Genomic DNA, 14,684 nt, shown 5'->3' on the forward strand with positions numbered 1-14,684 from the left:
GAAGACAGAGAGGGGGAGAGAGAAGACACCTGCAGACCTGCTTCACCGCCTGTGAAGCGACTCCCCTGCAGGTGAGGAGCTGGGGGCCCGAACCGGGATCCTTGAGCCAGTCCTTACAGTATGTGCCACACGTGTCCAACCCACCACGCCACCGCCTGACCCCCGCCAGTCATCTTTTCTATGAGAGAACAAGACCGTCTAAGGCACTGTCCCACCACCCTCAGGACTAAATTCATTTTTGTCTGTTGCTTTTGTGCGGTGCTGGAGATGGAACCCAGCAAAAGTCAGTGCTCTACCCGCTGAGCGGCCTCTTTGCTGCACTCTCAAATCTGTTTTGAGAGTGCAGCATCTAAAAGGCGTAAGATGAAAAGAAAGACATGACTGTCCTGAAGGTGGCAGAGCGAGCTGTGGCAGGATCAGTTCTGCGTCCCCTTCACCCTGCTGCCCGGTCCTTGCTGCCCCTCCTGTGTCCCCCCCCAAGTGGGTAGGCTAAGAGGTCACAGCCCAGACCGTTGTGTGCTGAGATCCAGCCTCAGTGCCCCCCCCCCCAGGTGCCCCTGGCCTAACCAAATGCATAAGGAGAATGACTAGTCAGCCCAGCTCTGAGTTCTCTGAAGAGATAACCTTCAGCCGGGTGCTACAGGAAAGAGGCCTTCTGTAAGGCGACGCCGACAAGCTGTTCATGTGGTGCTCCCGAGACAGCGAGGTCCCAAGTTCACCTCAGTCTGCCATGTATCAATCCTGTAGTGTATGTAGATTTGTCCCAGGAAGCAAGCGCTCAGAAACCGCCCAAACTGAAGTTATTTCAGCTGAGTCCCTTTTATTGCTCCTGCTTAACAAAGCTCGTCTTCCTGCTTTCTTGGTAGCCTCTGTAGAACTCATGTTCTTTGGGGGAAACATTCTTTTTTTAATTGATTATTAATGAATTGATATTGATTAAAATCAACAGATGACAGGGACAGAATTCCATACAGTTCCCACTACCAGAGTTCTGTGTCCCCATCCCCTCCACTGGAAACTGCGGTAGTTTTCTGAAGGTCACAGATATGGGCTGATTCAACTATCTGTATCTATTTGTGGTATGTGTGTGTATATATATATTTCTTTCCCAATTTTTTTCAACGGTCCTACTTTTCACTTCCTACGTCACCCCTACAGCTATTACTACTTCTGAGTGTCTCTCCTTTTTTCTTCATCTCTCTCACAGTGAGACAAACAGTGCAGAAGGCAGGAGTTCTGGCTTCTGTAACTGCTTCTCTGCTGAACATGGATGTTGGCAGGTCGGTCCATAGGCCCAGCAGCCTGTTTCTATCTTTCCCAACTGCAGTTGGGCTCTGGTGAGGTGGGGTTCCAGGACACTTTGGCGAGGTCGTCTGGGAAAACATTCTTCCCAACAAGAAACACCAAAAACATGACTGTTAAGATTTCACAACTCTTTTAGAAATAACTAAAGTAAGCTATATATTTCTTAGTTGCAGAAAGCTGCTGTTATACATCTTTCTCATTCACAAAGAAATCTGTCCACATCAGGGAGTCACACGGGGGTGTACCTGGTTGAGTGCACATTACCACACGCAAGAACCTGGGTTCAAGCCCCCACCTCCCACTTGCAGCAGTGGTGGTGGGGGAGTTTTCTGAGTGGTGATACAGTTGTGCAGGTCTCTCTATTCTCTCCTCTTAACTTCTCTCTGACCTATCAAATAAAAGAGAGAGAAATGGCTGCAGGGAGAGGTGGATTTGTAGTGTTGTACTGACACTAAGCCCCAGCTGTTGGGTGGCAATTAAAAAAATAGTCCACCGCAGTCACAAAACAGAGTAGCAGGAGAAGACACTTCCCGTGTCGGTCTCTGGTGCTCAAGACAGGTGAGCTGGTCGAGACGAAAGACAGATGAAACTCAACACCTTCCACGCGAGAACAGGGCCCATGAGCCAGGGCAGGGGGTCGCCACCCAGAGCTTGTAGGCATCAGTCAGTGCGCTAACTTCCGACACATCAAACCCAAGAGGTGTTGTCACCGGTGTTCCTAAGGAGGGTTACAGAGACAAGGCAAACAGATGGCTGACCCAGGCCACCCAAAACTCACAGGGGAGAGAAGGGAGTGACCCCCCCACCCATACAGACAAACAGGCGGCCATGCTTCCCACAGACTAAGCCTGGTTTATGTCACAAAAGACAGATATGCTCAGAGGTACCTTGAAGAACAAAAAAGAACCACAAGCTTCATTTCATATATACAATAATTTTTTTTAATTATGTACTGAAAATAAATTACAGGAAATAACTTTAAAATGCAACAGAGAACAAAGTCACAATAAACATTCCCGCTGAGTTCGGGGGAGGGGGGGAGAGACTGCAGTGCTCCAGGAGTATCACAAAGATATCAAAAACTTCATGTGGCCTACACACTCACACACCCGGACTGCACTGTCTAGCCTACCACAGAGCCAGCTTCTACCAGAAGACTACAAAACTTCTGATACAAAATCATATTTATATATTTATAATTCATATACATGCCCTATCTGTGAGTCTTAGAAAATAAAAGCTCCGCACTGTACAGACACTCTTCAGTTCAGCGCTGGAGGCAACCCCAGAGGATGGACTTTCTCCCCAGTAAGATTAATGGCATATTTTATATACAAAAAGGCGAGATGGCAGAGACGGCTCGGGCCCCTGCCTTGTGTCTCCCATTTTAGGGCCGTTCAGAAATTTCAGAAGGCAAGACACACGTCCACCTCAGATCTGCTTTCGGAGCTACGCGAGAGGCCGGGCAAGTTCTGAGCAGGTTCTGGAACATGCATCTGTGTAACACTGTAGTGAAGGCAGTAAAAGCAAGGTCGGCTCTGACCGCAGTGGCTCAGGAAGAAGCTTCATTGTCTGTGCCTTGGGTGCCCGACACTGTGGCCTGTGGCTTCTCTACACACTCACGCCTTGAGGGCACTGCCTTAGACTCTGGATAGATTTCTTAAAAGATTTCCCTGAAATATCCTTTTTTTTACATAAGACAAGGTTCACTCACATCAGGTGAAGGAGGGGGCAGGCGTTTGCGTGGCACAAAGTGCATGAGGCCTGGCCTGGCCGTTCCACAGGCGTGGCCGTTGGGGTCTGGGGGCCGGGGGGGGGGGAGGAGCAGGCTGTGTGCCCCCACCCGATCACACTCTGTGGCCGGGCAGCCAGCCGTCTGTGAAGCCAGTGACACTAAACTACTTCTACGGTTGATTGTAAACTTTGGTTTATTTTTGATTCAAGTTCTCATTGTACAGCGAGCATGGGCAGGGAGAGAGGATCCGGAGGAACTGCGTGTCAGTCTGTCTTTAATCGGGCATGAGAAGTCACCTGTTCGGTCAGGCCTGCCTTGAGAGAGTTTGTGACAGACTGCCTTATGTTCTCCTCCATCAAATTATCACCCAGGGGCTTCAACACCTGTGGCATGAGAGATGTGCAAAACAAATAAAAACATGAGGTAAAAAAAAGACACAGAGAAAATAAAAAAAGGGAGGCATCAAAATTCAGGTCGAAGCGATGGAGAGAATACAACTGGGAGGTGGGAAATCAAAAGAGGCTGGTCCCCAACAAATAAAAAAGGACAGACAGACAAACCAAAGTGCAGATGGAACAAGCAATGCAGCTGGACATTGGGTCAAGCAACAGAACTTTCCTCCTGCTCAGCCCGTGCGCCATCCCAGGCCCACTCGGCAGCACATCGCCTATGTTACAGCTTTTAGGCGGCCCTGCGCAGCTAAGCGGGGACGCTCCCGGCAGAGAAAGGGTTAAAAACACTGGCTAGTTTCTCTTCTTGTGGTTGGTGGGTGGCAGTCTCTGTCGCTGTGCTGACGCCAGAGCACGCCGGGCCACTCGCCTTCTAGTGACTTCAAACAGTTTGGAAAAGACCTGGAACATGGAGTGATGCATTAGGAGGGCGGCCGGGGCCTGGCAGCTAAGAGCTTTCATTTTACAGACCACAAGAATTTGAGAGTGTAGCTTTCTCACCTTCCTGGGACTCCTCTGAAGCAAAAGGAAAGAGAAATGCAGACATTTAGACACGGTTTGCCGAGCCGCACAGATCTTCTGACTAACTCTGACTTACCTCGACCGACTGAAAAGAGACCTCCACACATCCTCTTAACTGTCTTGCAATCATAGCACCTCTAAAACCCTAGAATACTGCTTAAGAAGCTAACTGGCTTTCAAAAGACACTGCAGTGAGGTGCACGCTAAGGAAAAAGAAATTTAGGCTTAAGGAAATTAACAGGCCACAAAATTTAAATTAGATGATTTTTCTTTTAAGGGAGGTTGTGATGTCAAGGGGAAGGCAGAAATAGCACAGCAGTTCAGGCAAATCTGAACCACCAAGCATACCAGCTTCAATCCCTGGCACCAACACAAGCCAGAACCGAATAGTGCTCTGGTGGGGGAAAAAGGTCTGATATATAACAAACAAATGTAAAGTTGAGAGTTTGCTTCTTAAGAGCTAAAAAATGAAATCTGACAAATATTCACACTTAAGCTCCTGATCAATCTGTGTGAACTGAGTGTTTTCTGAAGAAGCCAGACCCCAGGCACCTGGAGTGTAAGGTTATAACCTCCAGGAAATGGCAATATCCAATCAGCATCTTGGGTTCCAGCCAGCATGACCCTGGATACCCACCATCCTCCAGCTGGCCTAGACTTGATGGCCAGAAGTGGGAGCATCAGGCAACCGTGTGCATCCATGGGTGGAAATAGCAGCTTTTTTGGGGGGTGGGGGGGCCCATCCTCTGAGGGCCGCCATGACATTCCTCATGGGAGGTTTCGAGCAGGGCAGTCTGGCCCACACCAGGCCCTTCCCAAGCAGAGGCTGTTGTGCAGTTCTGACTTCCAGCTTGGGGCATGAGGTGGCAGGCAAGGCAGTGGCTCCTTCTCATGCTCCCCCTGGACAGGGGGTAGTGTCTCCTCAGGCCATCTGGAGGATGGCAGGGAAATCACTACAGGCCTCAGGAGGCAAGCAGGACCCATAGGAGTACTTTCAGTGCTTCTCGTCCACATCAGAAAGCAACTTTTCACTTTCCAAACCACTGAGCTTCCAAATTTCTTTCACTTTTGTGATCGCTGTGGCTTCACTGATCCAGGCTGACAGGATTTTCTTCAGACGGAGAGCGACAGCACTGACACCTCCCCTCAGTGGAGTGGGGGTCGCTAAGGGCCTAGGAGGCAGGCATGGCAGGCCAGACAAGGTCCCAGAGCTTCTATCCCCTCACCTTCAGAAATCATTATTTACCACCCTGTTGCTTTTTTTTTTCCAAAGGAGAATAAACCTCTCTAGAGACTCCAGCCCTATCCGTTGGAGGCTAAGGGTCAGGCAGAGGGTGTTAAGAGACTGCAGTCAGCCAAGCGCACCACAGGGACCCACGGAGAGGAGTTCACTCAAGGAGACAGGGTGAGAGAGACAGACAGACAGACAGACAGACAGACAGACAGACAGACAGACAGGAAGAGACAGACAGAGACAGATCGAGAGAGGGACCCACCTGCTCCCAGAGCATCTCCGCCACCTGGTCGATGAGTGTGCCAAGCTCCCGGAACTCCCCAGAGTACTTGACGTAGGCCCACGTGCAGAGTGCAGTGAGCGCCAGCCCCATGACCAGGTTGCACAGGACGGCCACAGAGTTCAGGCCCACGAAGCCCGTCAGTCCGGAAGCCACGTACATGGCGAACATGAGTGCAAAGAGCGTGGCCGGGGTGCGCGCGGCATAGAAGATGTTCTTGCCGTCATTGTGCTTCACAAAGTTGGCGTAAGTCTCCTCGATCTCTGCCTCCAGCTGCTCCTGGTAGCGGCGGCAGAACTCATCTCCGCCCATCTTCTTCACTGAGCGGAACTGCTTCAGTGCTGCCTCCTTCAGGTCCAGGTGCTTCCGCTCCAGGTCTGACGGCGCAATGTAAGGCTTGTCCCCACCACACACCTGCAAGGGGACACTGCAGGTGGCTTCCACTCCCCGGCACCACGCCCAATGGTCAACCCACCTACCAGATTCCCGGCAGCTCACCAATAAACCTCTAACAAGGGAGTCCAGCCAAAGGAAGCTTCTGGCATGACCCATCCCATAAAGACAGGCAGTATCTTTATCCCATAAAGACTCAGTGTCTGCCACCTGACACGCCCACCCCACCCCCACAGCACGCAGGGCAAAAGGATGCTGGCAACTAAACACTTTGGTAGGGAGGAGCTTCCACCATGAGCTGGCGGGCCACGCACAGAGCACTGGCTGTCTCTCAGCAGCTGCGACACAGGCTCCCCGCATGCCAGCTTAGACAGGAGAATCCCGGGCCTGCACCCCAGCTCTGTCACTGTGTTCCTCATGGATTCCCAGCAAAGAAGGGGGTGAGGGAGCAAGGACAGTGCAGTCACCCCCAATATGGAAGCCTTCTGGGTCCAACTCAAGTAAAGCTACTGACCTGTTCCATGTTTTTGCAGTAGATGTCTCTGGCTCCTGCGACCGCAGCAAGGTTATTGGCTTCTGCCGTTGCCTGAAAAAATGAAATAAACTATATCAATTATTTGGGGAAGAAAAAAAAAAAAAAAAGACTTGGTGGCCCTATAAATTCTGATGGTCACCATAAAGTATATACAACCAACAAGTGTGAAAGTAAGATCATCAGTTTCTTGCCTCCCTTACTGAGGGAAGGCCACCAGCTAAGGAGTCTACCATACTGTCTTCTGGCAGGAGTGCTGCCTAGCTGTCTGCTTATGTTTGTTACTATGGATTTGTAGAGAAAAAAAGACTACATATGCCCAGGATACAGAAAACTAAACATGGGTTCAATCCCTGGCACCACCAGAAGCCAGAGCTAAGAGGTAATAATTTTAAAATAAATGATTTTTTAAAAAGAGAGAGGAAGAAAGAGAGAATGAGAGAAAAACTAGATACAACTGCCATGTCATCCAGACCTAATGAATCAAGAATTACTCAAATGATTCTCATGAGTAATGTCACATGACAGACATTTTGAAATTCCCCAATATCTACTGCATGATTTTTGTGGGAAAAAATACTTCACAATTCATCATAAATTAAACTTTTGAAAAATTTGCCCTAAGTATCAAATCTTACAAAAGACAAACTACTAGGTAAAAATAATTGTCCCAAGAGACCTTTAAAAGGAAAGAGAAAGGGGAGGCAGCCAGAGTCACCGTGATGACTGGCGCACCGCACTGACTGCCCTCAGCTGCCCCGTCCACATGGGAAAGCCAGGTTGTCTGACAGCTGAGGGCCTGCACGTGCAGCCGGCAGTTATGAGTGCGCTCGATAAAGAGCCCCAACCTAAGTCGTGCTGTCTTCATTGCCTGCGGTCCACCCGGCCTCTCTGCATACAAAGAAGCAGTGTCCATCGGCAGCGTTTCTCTCTGGCATGGAGTTTTTATTCTCCATCTATGAGTGACTGAGTGACGCACACACTACCTGAAGCATGGACTTCGGGTGTGGAAGCTCCTCTCCTTGATAAATTTTTATATATGCCTGCAAATACAGAAGACTCATTACACTGGGAGCTTATCCAATTTGGCTCTACATCTCCCAGGGGGAGGAAAAACCATTAATATACAAATGCTTCACACAATCACATGAAAAGGCTAAGCATTAAAAACTTAAATCATTTCAACACAGTTAATTCTCAATATTATTCAGGTGTAAATTTTACTAAATAATACCCTAGGGAAATGTTTCCAAATACAATTCCAACATCCACAAGCTATTATCTCATCTTTAAAACATATATAAAATGCCATCTACTTGATGAAAAAAACGCATAATTCTCTTCCTGAAAATTCTCCTAAATTGCAAATGTCCCAAATAAAAATGTCAGAGAACATTAACTCAGTTTTTGACATTATCCAATTGTTAAATGTATTTCAGTTCAAGACGTAACACACAGCTTAATTCAAGAACAAGAAGGAAGGTATGCATAGGAATCTACGACAATCTCGACTGTCTACTGGTTCTAATTTAATTCACAGCTAAGCAAAGAACAAGAGAGAAAGAACTGCATGTCCACAGAATGAACAGCCAACACCCCTAGCTAACTGCTCTCCCTTCCACTCTCCACAATGATCTCCCCTGGGTCAGGGGGCTCTGAAACTTTCAGCTGGTCTTCTCAAAGCCAGGGGGTGGGGGGGAGGTTGCATGAGATAGAGGTATATCGGAGCTAGAGAAAAAGTCAGGAATTCTGTCTAAAAGGGACAAAGGTTCTGCTATGATCTCTTAAATATCCAATTCAAGCAGGAAAATTACACAAGCTTTTTGTTTTTCTCTTTAAACTAAAAAGGGTTTCTTATACAGATGAGTAAGTCACCTGTGTTTCTTACTTAGAGAGAAATATTTAATGTAAGTGTTTTCCTACCTTAAAGTATTCTACAAGATCTCGACATGTGACTTTAGATCCACTTATCTCTTTTTCCACCAAATTTTCAGGGGCGAGCAACAGTGGGACCAGATTGTGAAGTTCTCGTTTAAAGTCTTCATCAATATCTAATGAACGTGAAATTAATCAGCATGTTTGAAAAAAAAAACATTTGTAAAAGTTCATAAACTTCTGTCTCATGAAGTATGGCTACACACTCAGATTGAAGTAGATTTGCTTAAAAATTAAACTCCTCAACCTGTCACATCACTGTGCAAACCACACAAGCCCCCTTCCTTCTCCCTCCCCTACCCCTTCAGTCCTAATAATTCCTTCAGCCTGAATAAAAAAGCACAAAGCAAGCTGTGATAAACCAAAACAGATCCCACATTAAGTTAGGTATCCTTTTTAAGAGGCAAATTATTCATGAAACAGTATGCAATTGAAATACTAGGTTTTGTTTTCCTAGTCATACCATTCCTATCACTCAAGTCATTATTGTCAAAGAAATCTAAGCCCACAGAGACCTATCACCCTGAAAGGGAGACCTGAATCGAACCTGACTCTCAGTACATGTCCTACAAACACATGAAATACAGTAATACTATAAGCCTGGAAAACACTCCAGGAATCAGTGTTAAGGAAGAGAACACATCAAATGGGTCAAATGGGTAGATTAATAGACAAGATCTTTGCAACAAACTGCAGGCAGCCAGAAAGACCACAGGGCTCTCCAATACCCACATGGGCAGAGCGCTTTGCTCTCCAGTCTGACACAATTTTCAAGGAGCCAGATGTTTTTATAAAAACCTGCAGTCTCAGGCTGGGGAGACAGTCTAACGGTTATGCAAAAAAAGACGGTCATGCCTGAGGCTTCCAAGACCCAGGTTCAATCCCTAGCATCACCATAAGCCAGAGCTGAGCAGTGCTCTGGTATATGTGTCTTTCTGTATCTCACATTAAAATAAAGTCTTTAAAACCACCAAATCCACAATTCAGTCGTTTTTCTTTTTTCATGATACAGTATGTAAGTGTGCACAAAAGCCATAAAGACTGAGTAACACAGAGCGAGGGTGGTTTAAGGATTAAAAACATGAGGGTAAGGCATTCCTGCTGGTTAGTACATCTGTGCTGACTAGGGTAATTCAGAGATCTGACGAAGCCACGGAACCAGTCTCACATGCTTTGGTGTCCTTCCCTAAGAAAAATGTGTTTCATACGATTTGGTGGTTTCAGAAGTGACTGATCACCCAGAAGAAAATTATGGTGTGATTTGGGGACTTTTTTTTTTTTTTCCTTTTTTGGCAAGGGGTAGTGGTTATTTTCTGTTCTTTGGGGCTATGCATTTAAATTTTTTGACATTTTGAGGATGCTTGTACATAAATGTGTGCACACCACTTTTGTTCTTGGTCTGTAAATTAACTTTTATAAACTTTGCCTTTTTTATACATACACAAAAGCAAGTTTCTTAAGGCTACCTTTGTATTCTCTCCTGCACCTCTCAAGCTTTCAACTTTGACCTCTGCAGCAATAAAGCAGCATTTCTATGACACACACACACAAGGTCATTTTTTGGAGAAAAAAAAGAAAGAAAAAGTATGCACAGAGTGGTTACATTTTTAAGCGCTATATTTAAAAAATACAGCTACTCAGAATTCTCTAGTTAGATTAAACTCTTGCAAAGTATCCCTACTGTAATTTGTGATACAATGCTGTGCCCTAAAGTGTATTTTTTTTACTAGTAGACAATTTATTATGGCACGTCAGCACGACTTCTGTTTAGATAATACACCACTACATTCTATTAATCGATCATTAGGCGTGACTGGATTTCTTTTTGCAGTTATTTAAAAAAAAAAAAATCTCAAATTTCTAAATCTGCAGAATAAAACTTAAAAAAAATAAAGTCTTTAAGAACTATAACTTAAAAAAGACATACACAATTTTCTATAATAAAAATATATAACCAGTAAAAAAAAAAAACTTACAAAACTAAAGTAACAAGTAAAGTTCTAGTTTGATCAAGAATAGCATTCCCACCTCTCAGTCTCCCATCAAAACTAGGATTCGTGGCGACTTTAAGGCCGGGGTGCGGCAAGAGGAAGCAGCCCAGGTTGGAGAAGCAGTTATGAATGTGCTTCCTCACATTCTGCAGCTCCTCGTGCTGGTTCTGCCTGACCTGCGGACAGACGGAGACAGTGAGGAAGAGGAGGACGCGCTCCCGGGAGAAAGTGCACCTGTGCTGACCCGCATGTGCACTGAGCTCAGATGCCACTGCAGCAGGAGTTTTCACATCAGGTGCTGCTGCTGGCCCATGGCTGGCCAAGACCCTGCTGTGTCTTACACCAGAAAAGAAGTTTCCTCCTATGTTCACTGCCAAAGAGACCAAGAAGCACAAGTAATGGTTACTCATAGTGCCTAGCACCTGTACTTCACAAAACCACAAGGAAAGAATCTGCTTTTAAGGCATGTAAGTGGTGAAGAGAAAGCATAGTACTGTGCAAATTTATTTGCCCTGAGCAAAATAAGAAAGGTGAAAAGCAGGGGGCTGGGCGGTAGTGCAGTGGGTTAAGAGCACAAGGTGCAAAGTGCATGGACCCACATAAGACTCCCGATTCGAGCCCTGGCTCCCCATCTGTGGAGGGGGGGGGGTCATTTCACAAGTGGTGAAACAGGTCTGCAGGTGTCTATCTTTCTCTCCCTCTGTCTTCCCCTCCCCTCTCGACTTCTCTCTGTTCTAACAACTATGACAGCAATAATAAAAACAACAACGATAAACAACAAGGGCAACAAAAGGGAAAAAAACAGCCTCCAGGTGAAGTTGGATTAGTGCAGGCATTAAGCCCCGCAATAACCCTGAAGAGGGGGCGGTGAAAAGCTCATGTAACCTCAGAAAAGTCCCTGCAACCTCAGAAATCTGTTAGGAGTTTCATATTGATGCGTATTACCAGTGTTTTGGGATATACCATTGCATTTCTGGAAGTATGTATTTTCTGGAAGAAAACGTCAAAAGAAATTCAGTAACTATTTAAACTAGTACAACTCCACATACATTCCCGAAGGCTCTACTCCAAAACCAATCTTAATAAATAAATTAGAAGGAGGGGCCAAGCAGTGGCACACCTAGTTGAACACACATGTTACCATGTGCAAGGACCTGGGTTCAAGCCCCCCAGGCCCCACTTGCAGGGGAGAAAAGCTATGAGTAATGAAGCAGTGGGGCAGGTGACTCTGCATCTCCATTTCTGTAAGTACCATTCACGATCAACACAGCCTGGAAGCTACCTGACCCTCCATCAAGAGCAGGATAGGAGCTCACTATCTAATCATCACACAACAGAGCAAACGAGTCAGCTGAAATACTCCCTGCAGCAGCATGGCTTACTCTCTGAAGCACACGCCGGGCCAAGGCGGCTAGATGCTGTCATTCCTCTCCTTAAAAGGCATGAAAACAAGCCAAGGCTGTGAGAGGCAGAACTGTGGTGTTGAGATGACCAACGTCATCTCGTTGTGGCTGCCTCATTGGTACAAATTCTGCAAACTTCACGCTCAGTCTGTGATCACTGATGATTCACTGCAGTGAAAAGGTGAAAATGCTTCTTGCCTTTGGTATAAAATTCCCAGCTTAGTTAGGATGACTGCCGTGCTAGTTTGGGTGATGTGTTCTGAACAAACCAGAGAAAAGTGATGACTCGAATCATCTTCACAGGTGGGGGAGGAGGTGTGGAAATGCTTTTCAAATAATTCGGAAATGCTTTCACCTCACTTTAGGATAAGCGACACCCCAAATCTTTTTTGAGTTGAAAGGTACTATGCCACAGGTGAACAAAAACTTCAGAGCAAGAGAGAAAACCCTCACACACTGAGGGAAAAGTTTATCTTCTGTGCATGTGAGTAAACGGGCCGGGCCGTGCTGTGTGGTGGGAAGGGTTACCCTACATCCTAGAGGAGCACCCGACAGAGGGCCACGATGGGGGGCTGCTTTTCTTTTTGTTTCTTTCTGCCTCCGGGGTTATTGCCGGGGCTCAGGGCCTGCACTATGAATCCACTGCTCCTGGAGGCCATTTTTTTCCCTTCTGTCGCCCTGGTTGTTTTATCGTCGCCATCCTACTCAGTGACGCTCAGAGGTGGGAGTCTAGGCAGCCCACACCCCCACCCAGCTTGGGACTTGTACTCTTCTCTGTGACCTGGGCTCACCTGCAATCTCTTCTCAAGGAACTGTTTCCCACCTTCCAAGCCATATGAATGTTCGTATGGGTAACTCCAGTCTCGAATCAAAAACATTAGTGTCTACAGGAAAAAAGGAAAAAAAAAAGCCTTTCCAGACTTTACAGGAAATTGCCCCATAGCCACTGAAGTCTCCTCCCACCTGCCTGCCTAAACAACGTCCCTCCTGTCCACTTCCCTTCCTCCTTTCCCAGAGTCCTTTGCTTTTTTTTTTTTTATTTTTTTTGTGCAACATGCCACACCCAGTCCAAATTTCACCTTACGTTTTCCCTTGCTGTCCTTTGTTCTTAAGTTCCACCTTTAAGTGAGACTATTTAGAACTGGTCTTCCTCTTATAGCAAATTTTTAATGCGGTGTCAGGCAATGAAACAGGGCCCTGCTGCCCTCTGTACTTTTGAGAGAGGGGTGACCGTAGCACCACTTCACCATCCACGGAATTCCACCTGTCTCGGTCCACAGTGCTCCCATTTGGTGCTGGGGGCTGGACAGAGACCAGGACCTCACACAGGAGAGAGCATGCACTCCACCCACTAAGCCACCTCCAAAGCCCTGACAAAACATTTTTTGGTGGCAGGGCACAAAGCCAGGGCCTCAGACGTAAGCCAGCACACTCAAGATGGCAAACTCTGGATGGAGCACTGTAGGATAATCATGAAAGCATGGTTAGAGTATAGGGGAACTCCCACCTAAAGATGGAGGTCTGAAAAGACACCCCATCTGTCAGCCTCTCCCTGCAGGGATGGAGCATGGAGGGAAAAGTTTTCCTGACTCAGTTTCCTCTTGTCAGTCTCCCAAGCTTCACAAGGGCCTACACCTCCTAACACTTAACTCATTCCCTTGTTACAAACCAAATGGCTGCCTGCTTAAAAGTTCACTATAAGTTCACCATCTTTGATCACATACAAACTGTACTCCATCACCCTGCAGCCTTGCCAGAAACATAATAGAAGGCCCACACTCTATCTCCTTGTTCTTTGATCACCCCTCCTTATATCAGTATTCTGCCTTTCTCTGTTTACTTCATCCTGCTGGTATAATTACCATGTTTTTCTAAATACCTTTAGTTAATTAACACCCTTGCCCCATAGCAACTAATCACCCTGAACTCTCCTCTACCCCTAACAATTCTCTTCATCCTTAGATCCTCCACCATGAGGGTTCTGACCTTTTAGAAGCCCATCATCATCGACACATGTGAAAAATGTTCTTTGCTCCATTCTGCTATTTAAACCCTGCCTCCTGTACAGTAAAACGGATTTGTTCGTAGCTGAATTATCCCCTGGTCTCTGCCTGTCTGTGTAGCCACTAGCGCTACCACGGAAGCCAGTTGGCTTACTCTGTTGTAAGGCCACCCACATGAGTGCCAGCAGAGCACGAGCATTGGGCAGAGGTGCCAGGCCAGTCCACGCCACTCTTCACCCACAGGCCTTCTGGCTAGGCACACCCCACCTCCCTGCACCACATGCCAGGAGCCCTACCCCAGAGCTACTTCCAGACACTGGCAAGTGTCCCCTGGGGCAGCAATGACCCAGAGAGGCTGAGAAGCAAAACAGGGTATGTTTTGTCCAGACACACAAAGTGAAGCCACAACCTGCCCAAACATATCTAGACACACACGGGGGGGCAACCAAGAAGCACCCAAACCCCCATGGGGGGGGGGGAGATCACTCTCACCTCCTATATGCAGACACATCAGAAAAGAAGCAGAGACTTGTGTTATTTATAAAAGTCTGTTCTGAGCAAGGAGTGTGAGGCACTCCAGCAGGCGCTCGCTCTCTCTCTCTCTCTCTCTCTCTCTCTCTCTCCCTCTCTCTCTGCTGTGACCTCAGCGCCGGTGACCGCAAGGACCTGTGGTCACAGGGGGTGGCAGAAGGAGCAGGGAAGGACATAAGCGTTGTAACTTTTCTATGTAAAGCTAAAATAAAACAGGGCTACCCTCAACTTGGAATACACCACACAAAAGTAAGCAAGGACAGGGGAGACAGCATCATGGCTCTGCGAAGACTTGCCTGCTTGAGGTTCTGAGGCCCATGGCTGAATCCCCAGCGCCACCATCAGCCAGAGCTGAATAGTGCTCAGGTGTC

The 14,684-nt window shown here is 46.9% G+C and overlaps 1 protein-coding gene across 3 annotated transcripts in view; it reads right to left on the bottom strand.

Moving 5' to 3' along the window:
• Window positions 1–3,215: 3,215 nt before the first annotated feature.
• Window positions 3,216–14,684, bottom strand: part of ATL2 (atlastin GTPase 2) — a 56,508-nt gene continuing 45,039 nt past the window's right edge. Inside the window, exons 7-14 of one of the 3 annotated variants that reach the window (XM_016187231.2) lie at window positions 12,571–12,663; window positions 10,414–10,552; window positions 8,374–8,501; window positions 7,437–7,493; window positions 6,433–6,504; window positions 5,508–5,939; window positions 3,991–4,005; window positions 3,430–3,891 (exon numbers count right to left, since the gene is read on the bottom strand). In XM_016187231.2, coding sequence (XP_016042717.1) covers window positions 3,784–3,891; window positions 3,991–4,005; window positions 5,508–5,939; window positions 6,433–6,504; window positions 7,437–7,493; window positions 8,374–8,501; window positions 10,414–10,552; window positions 12,571–12,663 — 1,044 coding nt within the window. In that variant the 3' untranslated portion in view covers window positions 3,430–3,783. The other 2 variants (XM_007520994.3, XM_060186877.1) reach the window with 2 other exon arrangements.

This window comes from Erinaceus europaeus, chromosome 3 (genome assembly GCF_950295315.1).
Source record: "Erinaceus europaeus chromosome 3, mEriEur2.1, whole genome shotgun sequence".
NCBI lineage: Eukaryota > Metazoa > Chordata > Mammalia > Eulipotyphla > Erinaceidae > Erinaceus > Erinaceus europaeus.